The sequence below is a fragment of the Ciona intestinalis genome, unplaced genomic scaffold (assembly GCF_000224145.3).
Source record: "Ciona intestinalis unplaced genomic scaffold, KH HT001080.1, whole genome shotgun sequence".
NCBI classification, from domain to species: domain Eukaryota; kingdom Metazoa; phylum Chordata; class Ascidiacea; order Phlebobranchia; family Cionidae; genus Ciona; species Ciona intestinalis.
In genome coordinates, this window is record NW_004191401.1 from 21,005 (window position 1) to 43,160 (window position 22,156).

At 32.8% G+C, this 22,156-nt stretch overlaps 1 protein-coding gene across 2 annotated transcripts; it reads left to right on the forward strand.

The window, feature by feature from the left end:
- The first annotated feature begins 1,285 nt into the window (after positions 1 to 1,285).
- LOC100181424 (SEC14-like protein 5) lies at positions 1,286 to 22,064 on the forward strand. Of its 2 annotated transcripts, XM_002121016.5 has the most exons (21): positions 1,286 to 1,423; positions 2,199 to 2,348; positions 3,408 to 3,539; positions 5,129 to 5,257; positions 6,244 to 6,399; positions 7,103 to 7,175; positions 8,551 to 8,666; positions 10,921 to 11,028; positions 11,637 to 11,718; positions 12,207 to 12,295; positions 12,966 to 13,036; positions 13,314 to 13,340; positions 14,139 to 14,326; positions 15,995 to 16,113; positions 16,605 to 16,736; positions 17,205 to 17,307; positions 18,099 to 18,184; positions 19,641 to 19,724; positions 20,481 to 20,644; positions 20,948 to 21,009; positions 21,954 to 22,064. In XM_002121016.5, the coding sequence occupies exons 1-21, from the start codon at positions 1,361 to 1,363 to the stop codon at positions 21,968 to 21,970; spliced, it is 2,151 nt and encodes a 716-aa protein (XP_002121052.2). In that variant the 5' UTR covers positions 1,286 to 1,360; the 3' UTR covers positions 21,971 to 22,064. The 2 variants fall into 2 exon arrangements, with proteins under 2 accessions (XP_002121052.2, XP_018672529.1); XM_018816984.2 differs by lacking the exons at positions 13,314 to 13,340; positions 21,954 to 22,064 and having other exon boundaries at positions 1,287 to 1,423; positions 20,948 to 21,422.
- Positions 22,065 to 22,156: the final 92 nt, after the last annotated feature.

Below are 22,156 nucleotides of genomic sequence, written 5' to 3' on the forward strand. Positions count from 1 at the left end.
TGCAGTAATCAGTTCCATTTTAGAGATTGCTAAAATTTTTGTTGTGTTTTTTAAACTTTTTATATTTGTATACTTGCTGATTTATGTTTAAACTCATTACTTTGCACTTCTTACTGTTTTAAATTTGTATAGTTTCAGTTTGAATATTCAGAATACATAACACGCAGCTGTAAGCATGTGTTGGGGTGAATGCTAATAAACTGCTTAGACGTGTTTTTATTGCAGTTTTATAATATAAGAATTTTTGTTTACTGCCAAATTGGACGACAAAAAAAAATAAAACCGTGTCCCATCTTACCCCGCCCTACTGTATATGAGTAGAGTGGGGGAAGATTGGACACATTTTCAATATTTTTGTTCCGTTTGGTAGTAAGCAAAGAAAATTTAAAGAATTATAAAACCATATCCTTACAACTCCTATAGTACCGTCGTTAATTGTTACAAATACCATCAGGATATTTGGATTTTATTTGCTAAAGGTGTCCCATCCTCCCCCCACGACATATATAACAACCCACAAAGTTACATACGTGGTAGCTCGTAAGCTGGCACAAGATTTATAAAACGGAACAAGCGTATTACAAGTTCAATTCATTTATTATACCCTTTAGTTTGATGCCAGCGCCAGCATACCGAGCTAAGGCCCGAAAAACGATTAATTGTAGCATCAAAACATACGTAGAGGTTTAAGTTAAAGTAATGCTTTTTGCTATTAATATTTTGAGATTTAAAAAAACGTGCAAATGATGCATCACGTTAAGGAAGTTCTTAATATTTTGATTGAAGGGAAATTTCCACTGACGTCACGATCAGCTGTTCGTCACGGTCCGATACGTTTCGGTCCAATTGAAAAAAGACAAAAGCCCAGAATGTTTTCTTATTCGCTTCAGTCGGCAGTGTAGATCTTAGAGAAAGGTGTCACCAAGTTTTACCTCAAAAGTATCAAGTTTCCAATCAGTTAAATGCGACTTAAAACTTAAATACAGTTTAGCTAAATATGGTAAATTTGGGTGAAATATTGCGCAGTGTTTGGGTGCGGTTTTTGTAACTTTGTTTAGGCTAGCCGGTTAAATACAACCTACGAATCTACGATATGACACAGATTTTGTTATGTAACAGGTGCCATGTACAATTTATTTGTTGAATACCATAACTTGTCCAATGCCAAGATATGCTGTAACAATATTAGAACTACACTATCTAATCAGTATTTCGTATATTTTAGGATGCAAATTTTGATTGCAAAGCAGACGTTAAAATTCGTTACTCAATATTTTTATTTGTAACATACTCAATTTTATACACCCTTTTTCAGTTGTATATATTATAGTAGCTTGGTGAAACACTGTAACTTAGGAAAATGGTCCAACAGTATCAATCACCAGTTCGTGTTTATAAACACCCATTTGAAATGGTTATGGCGGTAAGAAATCTAACTTTTTTAGAAAAAATATTTATTATCAAGCTAGATTTACAGGTTAAAATAAATACCTCTATATTTAAGTCAACAATTGCTTAAAAATTTTTAAACCAGAAGAAATAACCTATGGAAATAATTTTACATTTTCATATTAAGTATGATAACGTTTTTGTTTGATTTTTGGTACTTATATACATGATATATATATATATATATATTTATATACATTTTTGTAGCACACAAACAATTCAATGTTTTCATAATAAAAATGGAAAGGTTTTTGTTCGAAATTTTATTCTTTGTATAGCCTATAAATAGAAATACTTTTTCGGAGCTTACAGTTTTAAATATTATAGCAGTAAATATTTTAAAGTGCAAATTAACCTGGTAACTCATACCAACATAAATATTGAAGTAAAGCAAACCCTGGTCTAAGTAAACGATCACCCACAATATTTGAACAAACTTTAATCCAGGCTTAACAGAATATGTTCAACAAATCCATTTTTTAAATCTGACTAAATTTTTTTAAATCAGATTTATCAAATTTTGATTGTGTTGAATTTAACAATCTTTTGATTCAGTTCAACATTTTTTTTTCGCCCGCTTAAAAAATTATTTATAAACAAATTTAACGAAAATCCATCTTTTTATTTAAACCAAGTTTAACTTGACCACTGCTCATTCTATTCTGTATGGGTGAGGTCCTGGGATTTAGGCCAGATTTGGCCCATTATCCCAAAATAGCATTATTAAACTGAACCATGTTTGTTCCCAGGCATATGAGAAGCGTTTTCCAACTTGTGATATGATCCCAGTTTTTGTTGGATGCGAAATTTTATCTGACGTTGAGAATCCAGATAAATCAACGCATGTAGTTGAACGAAGATGTAAATTAAATATTGATGCGCCAAGGTTTCTTAAACGGGTAAGGTTTTATAGATATAATATATATATATGTTTTTACTAAATGGTAATTAAAGATATATGAATAAATGAATGAATGAATTAATGTAACTTACTTTATCCTCGTGTGGCCGGAAAACGACAGTCGTTATCACACAGGTTTAACACCTCGTGCCAGCTCACGAGTTACCATGTATGTTACTTCGTGGGTAATATATACCGTTATAAAGTAATTCTGTATATATATATATATTTTAACTATTTGGTAATTAAAAATACACTTTTAAAAAGTATATATATATATAACTATATTTTAACTATTCGGTAATCAAAAATACACCTTTATAAAGTGATTATGTATTTATAGGTTATATAATATAATATATATATCAAATGTTTTGTAATGCAAAGATTCACATTTCAAAACACACTAAATATATTAGTTGCTAGAAGGTTTATGTTTTTTTTTGTGAATTTGCTATCTTGGTAAATAGAATTGAAAAATTCGGAATTTGCATATTGTTTTAATTATTTAAATAATTGTGAGAGTTCAATATCTTAAACAGATGTTTTAGTCTATCGTTGTGCTGTATATATTGTCATGCGATCTGTTTTCAAAGTTTTACCTATATTGATAAAAAATATTGTGTGCAGAATAATAGTTTTATTTTTAACAGGCAAAAACAGCTTGCAAAGGCACATTTTGTCGCCCTTAGTTTAGTGTGGAAAAATATTTCAATTTTAATAAACTAAAAACGGCTTGCAAAAACTATTTCGTCCTTGGTTTAAAAAGAGAAAAATATTTCAATTTTAATAAACAAAAACGGCTTGCAAAAGCTATTTCGTCCTTGGTTTAAAAAGAGCAAAATATTTTAATTTTAATAAACCAAAAGGGTTTCCAAAGGCTATTTTTCCCTTGGTTTAAAAAATGCGTGTTGTGTGCAAAAGGCATTTCAATTTAGAGTAATGATTTGTAAAATGGTCCCAGGTTCCATTAATTGTGATGGTTATTACGTGTTGTATTGATCCATTGGCTGGTAAATTTAGATTTAACCTTAGATTAAGAATTGATTTATTTCAGATGGTGGGGTTTGAATACATCTACTTTGTACAGAAGAACGCGCTGAACAGAAAAGAACGCTCGTTAAAAATATCCGCTTACAACGAGAGCTTTTCAAGCAGAGTGATTGTGAATGAAACTTGTCAATACACAGTAAGAACTTAATTAAATAATTATTTTAAAGCCACTTTATGCATTGCATCATTGTATGTGCATTGTGCTATTTGTAATACATGTACAGTAGGGTGGGAGAGATGGGTCACCTTTTAACTCTATTTTCTCGTCCCATTTAGTAGTAAACAAAAATCTCTCGAAAAATTATAAAACTATATCCCTACGACTCCCATGGACTGTTGATAATTGTTTAAAACACAATCAGGATATTTGGATATTATGTGCTAAAGTGTTTCATCTTTCTCCACTTTTATATATATATATTTAAAATATCGAATATCTTTAAGTTTAAACTCAAATTTCCTAATTAGATGCTCCCGTATGTAGTTAGTTAGTTGATTGTAGGTGCTTAATATAATAATATTAAGTTCTTATTAAAGAACATACAATTAGTCTGCTACTGTACTGTAGTGCTGATAATAGCTTTTCTGTACAGGCCTTAAGTAGGGCAGAGGTGAAACTTTAATTGTTTATATTATATATGCATGCCAAGTTAAAAAAAATTTAAAATACCAATGTCAAATTACTTTACAGTTTCCATTTTTCAGGCAGCATTTTTAAGTGAAATTAAAAAAAAAATAATATGGGTCATTGTTGTGTTTTCTCTATTTGTGACATCATACACCAATCATGACATCATTAGTCATGTTTTTCACTTATTTACGAATATCACATTTTGGTACAAACACGTCCAACAACATCTGTCCCCTTTTTGTTTTCCTGTTTGAATCACTTGCACAGGGAACCACTGCGTTACAGACACGGAAGCTGGGTTGTTGTTGTTCTGTTACTGGGTTCCTTATTTAGATAACACTTGCTTTCAATAACAAAACACAGGAATCTTGTTAGAGCTATAGCTTGTTAAGGCAATGGCAACAATAAACACATTTTCCCATTGTTGGTAACATGCACAGAAAATCTGCGTTTCGAATTTGATCTTTATTGTCCCAAAATTTGATCTGCCTGCAGTGATGCTTACATTTATTTTACTATATGATATAGAGCTATTTAAATTAAACCTAAATTACTAATAAATTAGTATTTAGAAATTTGTAACGTGCAAATACACAAAAGAACCTACTAGCCATATAAAAATTCATTGAATAAATGTAACTTATTATCCTCATGTTTCATATTTATTCCCGCTTTGGGAGAAGCGACGGTCTTATAACAGGGTCGTTATAACATGTTTTGTTTAATACATTCTTGCCCTTTTATGATTTACCACATATGTAACTATGTGGACTGTTTTTTTTCTGTATGGTGTACGAGTGACAATTTTAAACAACTATTAGTGACCACTGGGTTGGAGAAATGGGCGTGAAGTGTCTTGTGCAAAGACACATACGCCCACAATTCCTTTGAAACACTCTATTTATCATTTTCCGCAATAATCCCCCCCCCCCTTCCTGTTTTTCGCTTGCGTGTACTGTTGCATTATATTCCCTGATGAAGTTTTGTCGTATAGCAAATAAAACATTGGAAATATACTTTGTTTTTATACTGGATGAGCGGCTGAAATATTATTGAGTAATATCTTTTGCTTCAATATTTCATTTCCACACCAGGTGCATCCTGACAATCCAAATTGGACTTGCTTCGAACAATCGGCCACGATGGAAATTAAATCCTTTTTTGGTTTTGAATCCTCAGTTGAAAAACTTGCAATGAAGCAATATGCTGCTAATATTAAAAAGGTTAGTTTGCATAGGTTTTTGGTGTACAAAAGTTAATATTAATTTTTATAAGCAAATCAGCTGTATTGTACAGTAAACAACACTGGTAAATACCTGGTATTTGAAATGTCTAAATGTTCTTTCGGTCTGTTATTTGTGTTTTACTTTATTTCTTTTAAACTGGTCTGATAGGTATATTTTAGTCTACATTCAGTGGCGCAGCCAGAAATAGCCGCGTAACAAAATTTTGTAATTCTGGAAAAAAAGTTTTTTGATATTTAATTTCCTTTTTTTAAAAAAAGTGGGGCAGGGTTGCTACCCCCGATTGAATCACCCCCCTTATTTTTTTTGGCTGCGCTACTGTCTACATAAGATAAGCCTACAAGAATAGTAAAATTTAAGAATGTAGGTCTAATAATAATAACATTATAATACTGTATTAACTTTGTTTGTCCCTTCGATTATGTCAGCTAAGATTAGAAATATTTTAAACGCGAAAATAGAATATAGCGACAAAACAACGGTTTTTAGAACATGCTTACAGTTAAAAACATATTTACATTTAATTTGAATAAAATAAGCGTGGTCGCTACACCTAGCAGGCAATTAAGCCACTTATGTTTAATTATTATAAAATTAAACTTCTAATGGAAACAAAAGTTTGCGTAAAGTCTATGATCTAAAAAGTTCCAATTGTAGCTAATATGCATAATATATTTTTTGAATTTGATTTTTATACTGTCTCCAGAGCCTATAGTGAGAATTACCCTTACTTTACCATAAAGTAATATAGTAGTGTTAAAATAAACCTAAATTTTTAATAATTTATAAATTTTAAATAATCATAATGCTTTGAGCTTGTTATATTCACAAAAATAACAAGCATGTTGATTAACTTGCGATCGCTTTTCGGTTTTTTAATAGTTTTTAATCTAAAACCCATGAATAATTTATGAGTTCTGTGTTCGTTATTATTACCTTGTTTATTTTTTAACTTGTTATACCAGGGAAAAGAAATTATCGAATATTATTTGAACGAAATTCAAGCTGAAGGGGTGACCTATATACCAACTTGGGCAGAGGAAAATCCCCATTTGGTTAAATCGCCAACTGTAGGAAATAGTTCCGCTTCATCAAACACTTTACAGGAAGATTTGACTGAGGTAACAAATGTTTGGACAACGTTTACTTTTGGTAGGCAGTGTCTTAGATGTAATGTTGGGGACCGTCACCCAAACTTTTGGATCACATGACATTTTTTTTCATGACATCATATCATATTTTTTAAAAATAACTTTTACGTTTTAACTTTTATCATACGAGTTTTACACTTTAAAATGAGTTTTACATTGCTGGTGTTAATGCAAACAAGTCGAAATGTTTTACATTCATCATGTTTATCAATAAGGTTTCTATGTTTGACAACTATGAGTTTAAACTCTTTTTGCAATGTTACACCAGTTTTCTGTTCAACCAAAATTAATATCACAGTTTTATGTTACACCAAATTAATATCTCAGTTTATATATAAGTTGCAACCTTATTTTAGGAGTTTTTGACTGTAAAATCATCATTTTTCGAATTGTTATATTAATATCACAATTTTAATAAGTTCTGCAACCCTTATAGCTAAAAATTATTAGCAAACATTACATGACATAAAACTTTTTGCAAAAAAATAAATAAAAGGGGCTTATAGAATGCTAGCAAAATTTTCCCATATCAAAACATGAAAAAAACATGGAAAAAAGTTGTTTCATAGGTCAAATTTTAAATTGTTAGATATACTTGTCGTTATAGTTGTGTGTATATTACTAAAAAAAAACTAAATGACATCATTATCATAACAATGATTGATTTTCACAGCTGAACGATGGAAGTCGTTGTTCCTCGTTTTCTTCTGTGTGCGATGAGCCACCAAGTGACAGGAATAAAAAAGGTTCGTAAAACATAGAAATGATATTTATATAGTAGTCTGGGGTAAGATAGGACACCTTTAGCACATAAAATCTAAATATCCTGATCGTGTTTTAACAATTAACAACGGTCTATGGGATTCCTGAGGATACGGTTTTATAATTCTTTGAACGTTCTTTGTTTACTACCAAATGGAACACAAAATTTGGTAGTTTGAAAAGTTGTCTCATCTTCCCCCATCCTACTGTATACTTAAACCCTTATTTTGCCTTGTGTATAATATTTATATGTGTTAATTTGAACACTATGGACCAAAAAAATATCGTAATTCTAACTTTGTTTATAAAAATTTTAGCTAGATTTTTAAAAAGGTTTGTTTTTTTCAAATAAATGGCTTAGTTGCCCCATTTTTTTCCACTGAGTCAGGGCAATGCTATCTGTGTCATTATTTCCTGGTACAACATGTGTAGTCCTTATGACCAGCTATGACTTGGTTAGCTTGCTGTAACTTAAGAACAATTGATTTCTTGTTAATACACGGGTTAATGGGCCACCTCTGGCATAAATCTTAAGTCACATTGTGTGCCACACTATAGGACCTCACTAATGAAAGTAATATAACATATTTAGGTCAAATACATAAGTAAATATACCATTATGTGGGTGAAATGCTTAATTTCTATGACGTTTAGAATTTTTTTTAAATTTCTAGCTGTGAAATTGTTTTTCGTAAATTTTATTCAGCGCAAATCTGTGTAATTCATTGATTAATTATACTCTATTATTGAAGTTAGCATTTATATAGTACTGTGGGATGAGATGAGACACCTTTAGCACATTATATCCAAATATCCTGATCTTATTTTTAACAATAAACAACGGTGTGGGGGTCGTGAGGATACGGTTTTATAATCTTTACATGTTTTTTGTTTACTACTAAATAAGATAAGAAAATAAAATAAAAAGGGGTCTCATCTTTTCCCACCCTACTATATATGTGCTACTTCCATTCAAAACATGTTTTGCGTAATTTCTATTGAAAACCAAACTCATGACCCCCATTAACATCTGAGACCTTGAATCCATGACCTTTAGTAACCTTAATTGTATATGTGACCTTCAATAACCTCTGCCTCTTTCTTCACCTGACCTGTATTAACCTTTAACCATGGATATGACCTTTAATAACCTCCAGAAACATTTTTGCAGCTTTTTCTAGTCTAAAGTTTTAACTTTTGCTAAAATATATTTTTTTTAATTTTTTGCAACATTTTATATGCAAAAGTTTCAATTTTACTTAAACATTTTTTCTGCAACATTTTATATGCAGAGGTTTTAATAAAGTTTCCCCTGTCGCTGTCATTATTTCGAGTGATTTACGTTTAATTTGTTGCCAGGCACTGCCAACCTTGAAGAAGAATACATTGAACATAACTTGGGCGTTTTGCAGCCATTGGAAGAAAGCAAACTAATCCAACTTAGAAAATGGTTGGCAGATACACATAACGGCAAGGTGGGTTATATGGTACGGTGGGGGAAGAGGGGACAACTTTTCAATCTATTTTCATCTTCCCATTTGGTAGTAAACAGAAAACATTCAAAGAATTATAAAAACGTATTCTAACGACTTCCAAAGATTTTTGGTTAATTGTAAAAACACAATCAAGATATTTGGATTTAATGTGCTAAAAGGTGTGCCGTCTTTTCCCACCCTAATATATACTGATATTCATTTATAAACGTTACTAATTAAATGAGACTCTGTACTACAGTGTGGCATGGGATCTGAGATTTAGGCCACATTTTGGGTGTTACATTTTTTTTTTTTTTTTTTTTTTTGGGGGGGGGGGGGGGGGGGGGGGGGGGGCCCCCCCCCCCCCCCCACCCCCCCCCCCCCCCCCCCCCCCCCCCAAGGGGGGGGGGGGGGGGGGGGGGTTGCTACAACTCATTAGTGACCACTCGGTCGTAGCAATGTTTGAGATTTAGGCCAAAATTTGGGTGTTATGCAATTACCCAGAGTGCTATAACTCATTAGTAACCACTGGGCTGGAGGAATCTTTGAAAATGTAATATTGGTTTCAATATCTAGCATCGAAAACAATTTTTTTTTGTTTAAGGTGTTTATTTACAAGTGCCTAAGTCACTGATCACGTCGCCAGACTACAGCGTGTCTACCCTAAATAAGCAATTCTATATAATTCCTTTAGCCAAGCAGGATCATTGGATTTAGGCCAAGATTAGCTCATTACCCAAGCAAAAAGTATATTACGACTATTCTGATTTATTGTTTTACCAATGGCATGCGAAACTTATGTAACCAAATTTGCTATATGGTAGGATGGGGATAAGTGGGACAGCTTTAGCACATAATATCCAAATATCACGATCGTGTTTTAAACATTTAACAGCGGTCTGTAGCAGTCGTAAGGAAACGGTTTTATAATTCTTTGAAAGTTCTTTGTTTACTACCAAATGGGACGAGAAAATAGAATGAAAATTTGTCCCATTTTTTTCCACTATACTATATATATAGCTTTTCCATATGGGCTAACAGAATCTGCTACACAATATTGATCAACATGTTATGTTGGTGTGAAATATTTGCTTTCAATCATACACAACTATTTATTCAACCCACCCGTGTTGTTTACCAAATGTTTTAGACCATTGTTATATCAAGCGTTTTAAGGAACGGCCTATTGTCTGCCTTTAATGTCATTGTGGTTAATTTTTATTGACCAATTTTAATGATATGGTTACCAAAAACATTGTTACCATGTTGCTCTAGTTGCTGTTGGTATAATGTTAAAGTCTTATTTTGTTCAATTTAAATTTCTGTTCAAAATACTTAAAGTACAACTTCATAGGCAGTGTATTTTGGTTGTCTGTTTTAAAAGTTAAAACACTTTTTCTGGTATGTGGCTATTATTGTTTCTATCTCTATTCAAATTTTATTAATTCATGCTTTATTCAATACCTAATATTTTTTTAAATTTTGCTGTAAACCCATATTTTATCCGGTTTAGTAGCTTACTTTAATTATATACCTGTTTATAAGGTTATTAATACGGTGTAAAAGTAATATATCTGTTTAATTTAATGATAAATATGTTCAGTTCTATACTGTAAGAGTCACACCACCCTTTAAAAAGTATTAATACACCAAAAAAGTAACATACTTGGTAACTCGTAAGCTGGCACAAGGTGTATGAAACAGAACACCCGTGTTTAATGAATGTCGTTTCCGGCCACGCGAGGATAAAGTTAGTTACATTCAATACATGGCAAGCAAAAAGTGCATCTATGAATAGATGACCGGTGTCACTTAGAGGTTACACCCTTTGTTTACAAAGCTGTTCTAGTTTATTTTAAAAGCTTAAATTAATAATTTATGAAACTGATCTATTTTGAAAATTAATTTAAACTCTTAAGTACAAAGTTAAGCTGCACAAAACACTTTTAAAGTAATTTGAAAATTATTGGTTCGTGCCAACAGGCATTTCCTTTGGTGTACTGTGCTGTAGAACATCCATGGAAAATAACTTATATTTACCCTATCATACATTCTTTGCGAAAAATATATGAATTTACCCATATTAAATAACCCATAAAAATATTACCTTTTTTAAAAAAACCTAAAAAATGTATAAAATTAACTGTATGAAATGAGTTATAATTATAAATATTCAACTTTTGTAGAATCAAGAATGACTTACAAATATTAAATATACTAAATAAATATTAAATGACTTATATTGTTTCTATAGATACCAAGAGATGAACACATCCTAAGATTTCTTCGTTCAAGAGATTTTCATTTCGAAAAGTCCAAAGAAATTCTTTGCCAGTCTCTTTCATGGAGAAAACAACATCAGGTGGGCAAATGTGATTCTCTTGAATTCAAAATTGAAATGTTAACTATATTTAAAAATGCTATATTAAAGTTTTAATGTAAAATTTAAGTTAAGTACAGAAAAAAAATGTGCAGAAAATATGACATAAAACACCTATTTTTTTTCTCAAGATGTATTTTATATTTACCATTTATTTGTATACTTATTACCTAAAAATGCTACACTGTGGTTTTAATGTAAAATATAGTTTAAATAATGTTCATAAAAAAAAGATAAAACATTGTTTAATTTACAGAAAATATGACATAAAACACTTATATTTTTTTTCTCAAGATGTATTTTATATTTACCATTTATTTGTATATTTATTACTTAAAATATAGTTTAAGTAAAGTACAGGAAAATGCTAAAATACAATTTTGTACATAAAATTTTTAAAAATGCTACAACATAGTTTTGTACAGAAAATGTCAAAAAAATGCTAAATTTGGTTTTGTACAGAAAATATGACAGAAAACACTCATATTTTTTTAATAATGTATATATTTTACATTTTTCATATATTTATTGTTTTGTTACACTTATTACTTACACTTAATCACATAATATTAACCCCATATTTAACAAAGGTGGATAAAATCCTCACGAATTGGAGCCCACCACCATTATTTGAGGAATATTACATTGGAGGATGGCATTACCATGCAATAGGTATATATATATATATATTATTTCTATATTTAATTGCCGCATGTATATGTGATGTCTATAGGCTCTGATTTAGCGGCGGGAAATTATTTTAGGAGTTAAATTAACACGGTAATATGTGTCAGTCATAAAAATTTGCAAAACTTTTCAACTGGGTTAAAAACTGTAAAGATTTTATTGATATTAAAAAACAGAAACATGCTTTAATATATAGTAGAGTGAAAGAAGATGGGACAACTTTTCTTTATATTTTCTTGTCCTATTTGGAAGTAAACAAAAAACATTGAAAGAATTATAAAACCGTATCCTTACTACTCCCATAGACTGTTGTTAATTGTTTAAAAACTTTTAGAATATTTGAGTAATATGTGCTAAAGGTGTCCCATCTTCTCCCACCCTACTATACATGTAACTCAGAGAATGCATGTTTTGTCTAATGTGGTAATATTTGTATAATGTCATAATTAATAACTTTATGATGTCATATGCAGATTCTCGGCCAATTTACGTGCTACGTTTGGGGCAAATGGACACTAAAGGTTTGTTAAAAGCTGCAGGGGAAGAACAAATACTAAAACATGTAAGTGTTTGATGCAAATAAAACACAATTTTAATACGAACATATGCAATTAAAACAATTGTGTGATTGTGTCATATAATACGCTGTTGTGTTTGTATTCAAACTCATTTAATTACCTGTTATTGTACAGACTCGTGGTTTGTAATGAACGTAATGTATCTGTACGTAATATAACACGGGTGTTCTGTTTCATACAGTCTGTGCCTGATTACGAGTTACCAGTTATTTGTGCCTGATTACGAGTTACCACGTGATTTTTTTCTGTAATTTAAGCATTAGTGACATGACTGGGTTTGTGTAATTTTTAGTTAAATAATAATCTATTAGAATTCAATGTTTTGTTGTTATTGAAAAAAAATTATTTTGTTTTGTGACAAAACTACTTTTTATAATATAGTAGGGTGGGGGAAGATGGGACACCTTTTCATTCTATTTTCTTGTCCCATTTCGTAGTAAACAAAGAACATTCAAAGAATTATGAAACTGTATCCTCACGACTCGCGTAGACCGTTGATAATTGCTGAATTAAACACGATCACGGTATTTGGACAATAAGTGCCAAATGTGCCCATCTTCCCCCATAGGACTATATTTTTATATATATTTATGTTGTAGCAAAACTACTTTTTATAATATATTTATGTTATGACATATTGTTTCTATGTTAAAGGTCTTATACATAATGGAACAAGGGTTGCTGAAATGTCGAGAAGCGTCTATACAGAAAAACAAGCCTATGAGGTAACAATAAGGATTATCTTGTCATCAATTAATACTCTGTGTCGTAACAATCAAGTCTATGATGTCATAATCGTTGTAAATTAATCTCGTGATCGAAATTGTCATAATATTGTAAAAAATGTCATGAAATTGTAAAAAAAATGCCATAATCTTTCTAAATTAATCTGTGATCGGAATTGTCATAATATTGTGAAAAATGTCATGAAATTGTGAAAAAAGTGACATAATCGTTGTAAATTAATCTCGTGATCGACATGATTGTTGTTTTATGTTGTAGTAACGGAGTAGTGGATTGCCATATAAGGTAATATGGGGGTTTGCATGACCTGGTTTAAGTTTTAAACAAAAAGCTTCGGAAATTCCTCTTGCTTGCGCTAATTATTCTTCTGTAGAGTATACGCGCACTCTGTTCTGCCCATGTTGCACACATTGCGCACTGCGCACACAAATAGAGCTTTGCAAAAACTTGCTTGCCTTTTCTTACTGTACTGTTTACAGTTTACACAAATGCAGAACTTACAGACTAAACTAGAATATACAAGTTTCGGATTAATTTGAATTTTTAACACAATCAATTACCATAAGTTATCAGAATTCAAATTTTTGCATTTCGAATTTCCGTCTTTAAAAAATTGCATGGACCATTTGTGATGTAACAGGCTTTGACAATATCCTATTGTGACATCACACAAGATATTAACATGATTGGCTGTTACGCATGGCTTTTTTATGATGTAACAATGCCCCATATTGTTTAACCATTATCTCTCTATTGTGTTCAGCAGTTATACATACACTGTGTGCTTACACCACCAGCTTTAAGATAAATCTAATCCAAATTCAATCAATAATAAAAATTACAAAAAAATATATATAGCTTGGATAAGATGTAATTTCTCGTTGAATTAGGTAGTAAACAAAGAACATTCAAAGAATTATAAAACCGTATCCTCACAGCTCTCTCATAGACTGTTGTTAATTTTTTAAACCACAATCAGGACATTTGGATAATATGTGCTAAAGGTGTCCCGTCTTCCCCCACCCGACTATATATAAAAACAAATTTTTATAATTTTTTAAAAATGTTTTTTATCTTCGCCAGTTCTTGGACATGCATCGTCGATTTAGAAGGTTTAAATATGAGACATCTATGGAGACCTGGTGTGCAGGCCCTGCTTCGTATTATTGAAGTTATCGAAGCTAATTATCCGGAAACAATGTCAAGGTTGTTGATCGTCAGGTCGCCGAGGGTGTTCCCCGTTTTATGGACGCTTATCAGTCCTTTTATTGGTTGGTTTTGTTTTATATTATTTCTATATCGTAAAGCAAGGCTTGCTAATCTGGGGTCAATTTGGGGGTCACGTTGGTGTACTAATTTTACACGAAATACTGCATGTATTTTATTATTTACCCTTAAGAGTCACGAGAAGTTTTTTTAGAAGATTAAAATAAGTTGGTACCAAAACATTTTTAAAAGCCCTGCATACCAGCTAAAAAAATTTTTTTTTAAATTTGTCTCCAGGTACTATCAAAATAAAATAGTCTGTGAAAAAATCCTGTGAAATCAAACTGCTGTAGTTGAGTCCTTGAGTGTCATTTTTTTTAAAGAACACCCCTTGCATTGTTGTAGTGTTTTTACTCCAGCGGTCCAATTTGCGTGTTTTTTCAGGGACCGTTTATTTTTTTGGAACTTTGGTGGTACTTTTTGATCAAATTTTTAAAAAAGGGGTTTTTTGTTTTCGTTCATATGCTGGGCTTTCAAAAATGTTTGCTACCAACTTTTAATCTAAAACTTTCGAACCCTTCACGTTAAATAATATAGAGGTTGTTTAGGTTTTTAGAAGCTAATGGGGAATCTTAGATCACATTTGAGCCCTATATATATATAGTAGGGTGGGGATAGATGGTCCATCTTTTCATTTTACTTTCTCTTCCCATTTGGTAGAAAACAAAAAACACTCAAAGAATTATAAAACTAGCTTCACAACCCCCATAGACCGTTGCTAATTGCCTAAAACACGATCAGGGAATTTTAATATTATGTACTAAAGGTGTCCTGTCTCCCCCACCCTACTATATACATATTTTTCTTGGTGTTCTGTTTAAATATTATTATGACTCATCACATGCCTGCTGTCTGTCCATCTATCATGCATTGTGACATCATAAAGGTCACTCCATGACTAAGGGATTAAAATAACAACACATGCAACAGGTTTGATGAGTTAACACGACAAAGTTATGTAATTTTCCATTAGCCTTGTTTTAAACTTTCTTTTTGTGAATATAAAATATTTTTCAACCCAAAAGTAATCAAATGTTCCAATACCTCTTAACTTTTTTGTGCGGTGACCAAAATATTAAACAAAAATTACCAGCATAAAAACTAAATAAATATTTTGCAAAATAAATGCTAAAAAAGATTGAATCTCAAAATGTACAGTCCAGAACATTTTAATTAAATGATGAAATCAAAATGTGATACAGTTACATTTTTTTATTTTAACTCTGATTAATTTTTTCATTCACATATTTTAAAGGTAAAACGAAATGAAAAGACAATTAGGCATACAACTTAAAAAAGTCTGTGACCTAACCAAATCATAATTACACACACTTTTGAGTAATGACCCGGAAATTGAGAATGACTAATATAATTGCACTAATCAACCACACAAAAAAACACACAAAAAAATAATAATCACTCTCAAAGTAACATACATGGTAACTCGTTAGCTGGCACGCAAGGTGTATGAAACAGAACACCCGTGTTATAACGACTTCCGTCTTTCAACCACGCCAGGATAAAGTAAGTTACATTTATTCATTCAATGTAAAAATACAGATAAAAAAGCAACATATCATGTGTCACTGTTTTATATTACCACTATAAAAATTTTAAGACTTTTATAATATAATGACTCCCCACACAAAATAATATAATATGATTTCTATTAGATGAGAAAACCAGTTCAAAGTTCATGATGTACACGGGCACGGATTACATGGGTGCTGGGGGGTTGGTCGATTATATACCACAAGAATTTATCCCGGAGTTTCTTGGCGGACCATGCAAGGTTGGTAAAAAAAGCAAAATCTAGAAACCCCTGTTATAGAAGTTTTTTTTATTCTTTATGGGTGAGGTACTTGTCAAGGACCTGGGATTTAGTTCAGATTTGGACCATTACCCCAACACCCGGAAAGCCCATTCAAATTCTTTGTACCACCGGTGCCATGACACCGCATCGCACTCAGGCACGTATTTTTATCCTGGTGTGGTTACGAGTTACTACACTTTTCAACTTTGTGTTTGATTTTTGTTTTTTGTATGGGTTATAATTTGGACAACCCATTAGTGACCGCTGGGTTGGAGCAATTGAGGTTAAGTGTCTTGCCCAAGGACACATACGCGCAACAGTAATACTGCCGTCGAGGACACTCATATTTTTAAATTAACATTTTTTTTTTAAATTTTTAAAATAACATGTCTAATTATTTTTTCGGGACCATTTTACATATTATACAAATAATGCATCCGAATAATATATTAATGAGATATCTATGTTAGTGTGAAATTCCTGATGGCGGTCCCGTGCCTAAGTCACTTTATAAGACAGAGTGGGAAAAAGGAGACGGTATTGCTTTGTGGGAAGACACCATTTATAAATCGGCTAATGTACTAAAGGGAGCACCTCATGAGGTAATGCATTATCATCATAAGCATAGGCGCCAAACCTGGGGTGGCAGGGTGGCAGCCTTCTCCGGAATTTTCTGCACTTGTTTAATTAATAAACATGACTGCCAATAAATTGAAATTTGTGTTATTGTGTGTCTGCTTTTATAAAAGTTAGGTGCCAATGTTATTAATGTCAGAGTTTTTTGTTAAATTTTTGTGATGTTTTAAAAGTTTAATAAATTTGTTGTTTGTGACATCATTATTTTTATTATGACATCACAACTTTTATTGTCTATCTAACTTAAGTTGTAACGAACATTATTTCTTTTTTTTTTATCAATAAGCGTGTTTAACAACTGTTGTTTTACCAATACTACCCGTCTTTTTGCTTTTGTAAATTTTCCCGTGCTACGTTACCGTGACCGAAGAGACGAAATGATTTCATTCATTTATTCATTGTGCCATAACAGCTTTTATTATGACATCACACAGGTAGTAGTGGAGGTGCCAGAAAGAGATGGAGTTATTACTTGGGATTTTGATTCCTTGAAAGGAGATGTTATTTTCACACTGTTTCATTCAAACAGTCAGCTTGGTAATTATAAAATATCTTATATTTAGCGCGCCCTGGCAAAATGGTGAGAGCGTTTCCTTCCAACCCAGAGGTAATGGGCTCAAGGCTCGTCGCTGCTACCATTGTGGGCGTATGTGTCCTTGTGTAAACACTTGTCGGCAATTGCCTTAACCCAGTGGTCACTAATGAGTTGTCCAAATTATCAGTCATATATAAAAAAATAAAAAAAATTCCCAATAAAAGTAATCACCTACAAAGTAACATACATGGTAGCTTGTAAGCTGGCGCGAGGTCTATGAAACAGAACACCCCTGTTATAACGACTGTCATTTCACCGTAACGCGAGGATAAAGCAAGTTACATTCACACATCATAAAAAGCACAAGGTGTATGAAACAGAACATGTGTTATAACGACTGTTGTTTACCCCCATGCGAGGATTGAGCGAATTACTTCCATTGACACATCATAAACAACTATTATTTTGTCGAAATATACTGTTTTTTCATTTAAAATATTTCTAAATGTTCTATAAATATTCATACAGACATATAAAAGTTATTACATTACGGTGGAGGAAAATGGGACACCTTTTCATTCTATTTTTTGCTACATTTGATAGTAAACAAAGACATTTAAAGAATTATAAAACTGTATCTTAATGAATTCCATAAAGAATTATAAAACTGTATCATAATGAAACCGTTGTTAATTGTTTAAAACACGATCAGGATATTTGGATATTATGTGCTAACGGTGTTCCATCTTCCCCCACCCTACTATATTATTATTAATACCTATTGTTATTACAGGTCCCATACAAGAAGACACTGTTCAATGCACCGGTATTTCTAACAGCACATCGGCAAGTAACCCACAAGCCCCGTTTAATACACAGGTAGGGTGATGATGTCATCAGCTGTGACATCATATTTTTCTATGTCGTTGACCCGGGACCGGGGTTGAGGGTTGGGGGTTACACATGGCTCCTGCAGCCAAAAGAATACAGGTTCAAGGCTCATCGCTGCTACCATTGTGGGTGTGTGTGCTTAGGAAAAACAATTGCCAGCAGTTGCCCCAATCAAGTGGTTCTTTATGGGTTATCTAAATTGTCAGCCATGCATTAAAAAAAAATCCACACAAAGATATTAATTTACAAATTTACATACGTGGTAACTCGTACCATAAAGTTTATGAAGCATAACACCAATATAATGAATGAATGCAACTTTACCCTCACGTGCCCAGAAAACGACAGTTGTTAAACACACAGGTTCTGTTTCATACACCTCGTCCCAGCTTACGAGAATTCTGTAAGACCTCACCCATATAGAATAGAATGTGCGTATACAATGTTGGGGTAATGGGCCAACTCTGGCCTAAATCCCAGGTCCCATGGCATGCCTTACTGTAGGACCTCATCCATATAGAATGTGCATATACAATGTTGGGGTAATAGGGAAACTCTGGTCTAAATTCCAGGTCCCATGGCATGCCTCACTGTAGGACCTCACCTATATAGAATAGAATGTGCATATACAATGTTGGGGTAATGGACCAACTCTGGTCTAAATCCCAGGCCCCATGGCATGCCTTACTGTAGGACCTCACCCATATAGAATGTGCATATACAATGTTGGGGTAATAGGGAAACTCTGGTCTAAATTCCAGGTCCCATGGCATGCCTCACTGTAGGACCTCACCTATATAGAATAGAATGTGCATATACAATGTTGGGGTAATGGACCAACTCTGGTCTAAATCCCAGGCCCCATGGCATGCCTTACTGTAGGACCTCACCCATATAGAATAATGTGCATATACAATGTTGGGGTAATAGGGAAACTCTGGCCTAAATCCGAGCTCCTACACACACTATACACCCATATAGAATAAATTAAAATGTGCATATACAAGATGGTGTAATGGAGACACCCTGGCCCACATTGCCCCGCTTTTAACCTTACCCATATAGAATAGAATCTCCACACAATATATAGCCCACCTCATATCTGGCATCAAGCTGTGCATATTCTCTCATCTTATCTTTCTCCAACCTTGTGGGAAGTTCATGTATCATGTATGTTACTTTGTTGGTGATTGGTTTTTAGGATTTTTTCATTTTTTTATGCGAAGCTTGTAATTTGGACAACCCATTAATGACCAATGGGTTGGAGCAATTGCCGCTAAGTGTCTTGCCCAAAGACACATACACCCACAATGATTAGCAACGACAAGCCTTGAACCCACTACCTGTGGGCAGGCACGTTAACAAACTGCGCTACTGCGCCGATGAGGACTTTTGTTTCCTTGCCATGCGAAATAAATAAGTTTCTTTCTTTCATTCATTACAGGTGATAGGAAAACACATGACATTGGGCAAAGATTACACACTTGTTGAATCCGGCATCGTATGCAGAGAAGGAGAGAGTGTACAGGTATGTGACGTCATCAATCATGTATTATGATGTGTTGTTTTATTTATAACTAGTTTTAATATATGTCCACATACTTAAAATGATGTAGTTCCAATTATAATTAACTTTATGATGTTCTTATGTATTATGATGTCGTTTTACTTATAGTATTTTTTATTATGTTATTTATTCGTATTATAATGTGGTTTCGTTTATAACCAATTTTATTGTTTTATGATGTGTTTATAATATTACGTTTATAACCAATTTTTTAATGTTTTTATTTATTCCCAGTAAGTCCGGTTTATTGTACAATTATATTATACAATTAGTTCTTGTACGATGGCAACATAGTACTGTAGGGTAAGATGGGTACCATTACATAATATCCCATGTTTCCTAATTGTATTTTAGCAATTATTGACTTTTTTTAAAAAACATAAGGATACGTAATGTATTTATAAATATGTTTTATCATGCCATCATTTCTATTCCATGTGGGTGAGGTCTCGCATCGTCGCACGCCATGGGTCCTAAGATTTAGGCCAGGATTGCCCCAAAAATGCTATCATTTGTAAATATAGTAGGGTGGGGGAATATGGACACTTTTTTATTCTATTTTCTCCTCTCATTTGGTAGTAACAAAAAATCTTCATAACTCTCATAGACACTTGTTAACTGTTCAAAACTTGTTCAAAACATTTAAATACCATTTGCTAAAGGTGTCCCATCATGCCCCACCTTACTATATGTTTTATCACGCCATCATTACTGCAGGGATCCCACATAGCAAGGAAAGCTGGTTCCTATGTAATGCAATGGAAGTTTCATGGCAATCCACCTCAATCCACTTCCGTTCAAGATGTCTTGTACCAAGTCACTCACAATCCAAAGTCCAAGGTTATTTACTACCATGAGCTTTTGCCCTCTGAAAACTTTAGGTAAGTTATTATGATTTAACACATAGTACTGTGGAGTGGGATATGATTTTTTTGGATTTATTTAATTCTGTAAATATTGTTAGCAACTGAAATCTATATTTTCTGATATTGTTTTGTTTTATACAATTAAGAATTAACAATTATTTTTTGGGGGGGTGGGGTTATTTAATTAAATAAATGTTCTTTATTTACTGTAAAATTGGATTAGAAAAACGGATAAAAACACGTCCCATCTTACCCCGACTTTACTATACATATGTCACAGTGAAATTCATCATATATTTAATACAATTACAATCACAGAGGCTCAATGTCAAGTTTGGAATCTTGTCAAAGTGCTTTCTCCGCACTTTCCCACGTCACAGGTTCCAGTCTGACGTGATGATGACGTCATCAAAGTATTTGCTGCTTGCAGAGATGTAAAAAATGACATCATTCCATTAGATGCCTCACTCAAAATACAGCCAACCCCGCTGAATCGGACCAGACCGGGACCAAGCCAAACTGCTCCGATTCAGCGGGGTAGGCTTAGTTGTTTTTATGCAATTAATATACCAGTGTTCACGTCATACTGCCAAGTGTTTCGTCACAGGCATTGCTTTTTTAGAAGCTTAATATCGAAATTACGATGTAACAATTAATCAATTGTGACGTACCCAAGAGTTTTTGTGCCGCACACGTTTGTAAGGTTTCAATTTTATTATCGGTTTGAGAGTTTTCTCAGTTTTAAGGTTGCTTGCTTGGTGTTTAATAAACTTTCAAAGATTAACATTATAAATTACACGCATTATAAAAGTGTGACTTACTATTGCATTACTAGACAAAAATTCCGACATTTTATTAAGTATGCCACGTCATATAGTAGGGTGGGGGGAGATGGGACACCTTTGGCACATTATATCCAAATATTCTGAACGTGTTTTAAAGAATTAACAACGGTCTATGGAATTCGTGAGGATACGGTTTTATAATTCTTTGAATGTTCTTTGTTTACAAAAGCAAAAAAAATATTTTAAAACAGGAAAAAAAACATTAGATAGATTTATTGTAACCGCAAAAAAACGCTGGTTTGATGACACAGAATATTAGTTACGGTAACTAGACAACGGTACGGTTTTAACAGAAAATAGTATCAATGTGAAAATTGACTATAGAGTAACTCGGTGTCCGTGTTTATATACAAAATGGTCACTTTATATAATAGGGTGGGTAAGATGGGACACTATTTCCTCGTCTCATTTGGTAGTAAACAAAGAACATTCAAGGAATTATAAAACCATATCCACACGACTCCTTTCACACGTCACAGGTTCCAGTCTGACGTGATGATGACGTCATCAAAGTATTTGCTGCTTGCAGAGATGTAAAAAATGACATCATTCCATTAAATGCCTCACTCAAAATACAGCCATTTTCATTCCTTTGTTGTTTTTTTGTGTGTTTCGTCTGGCATTGCGTTCGTTTTTCAGTTCATTTCAGAGTCAGTTGTGTAGCCGTAAACTTAGTCCTCGG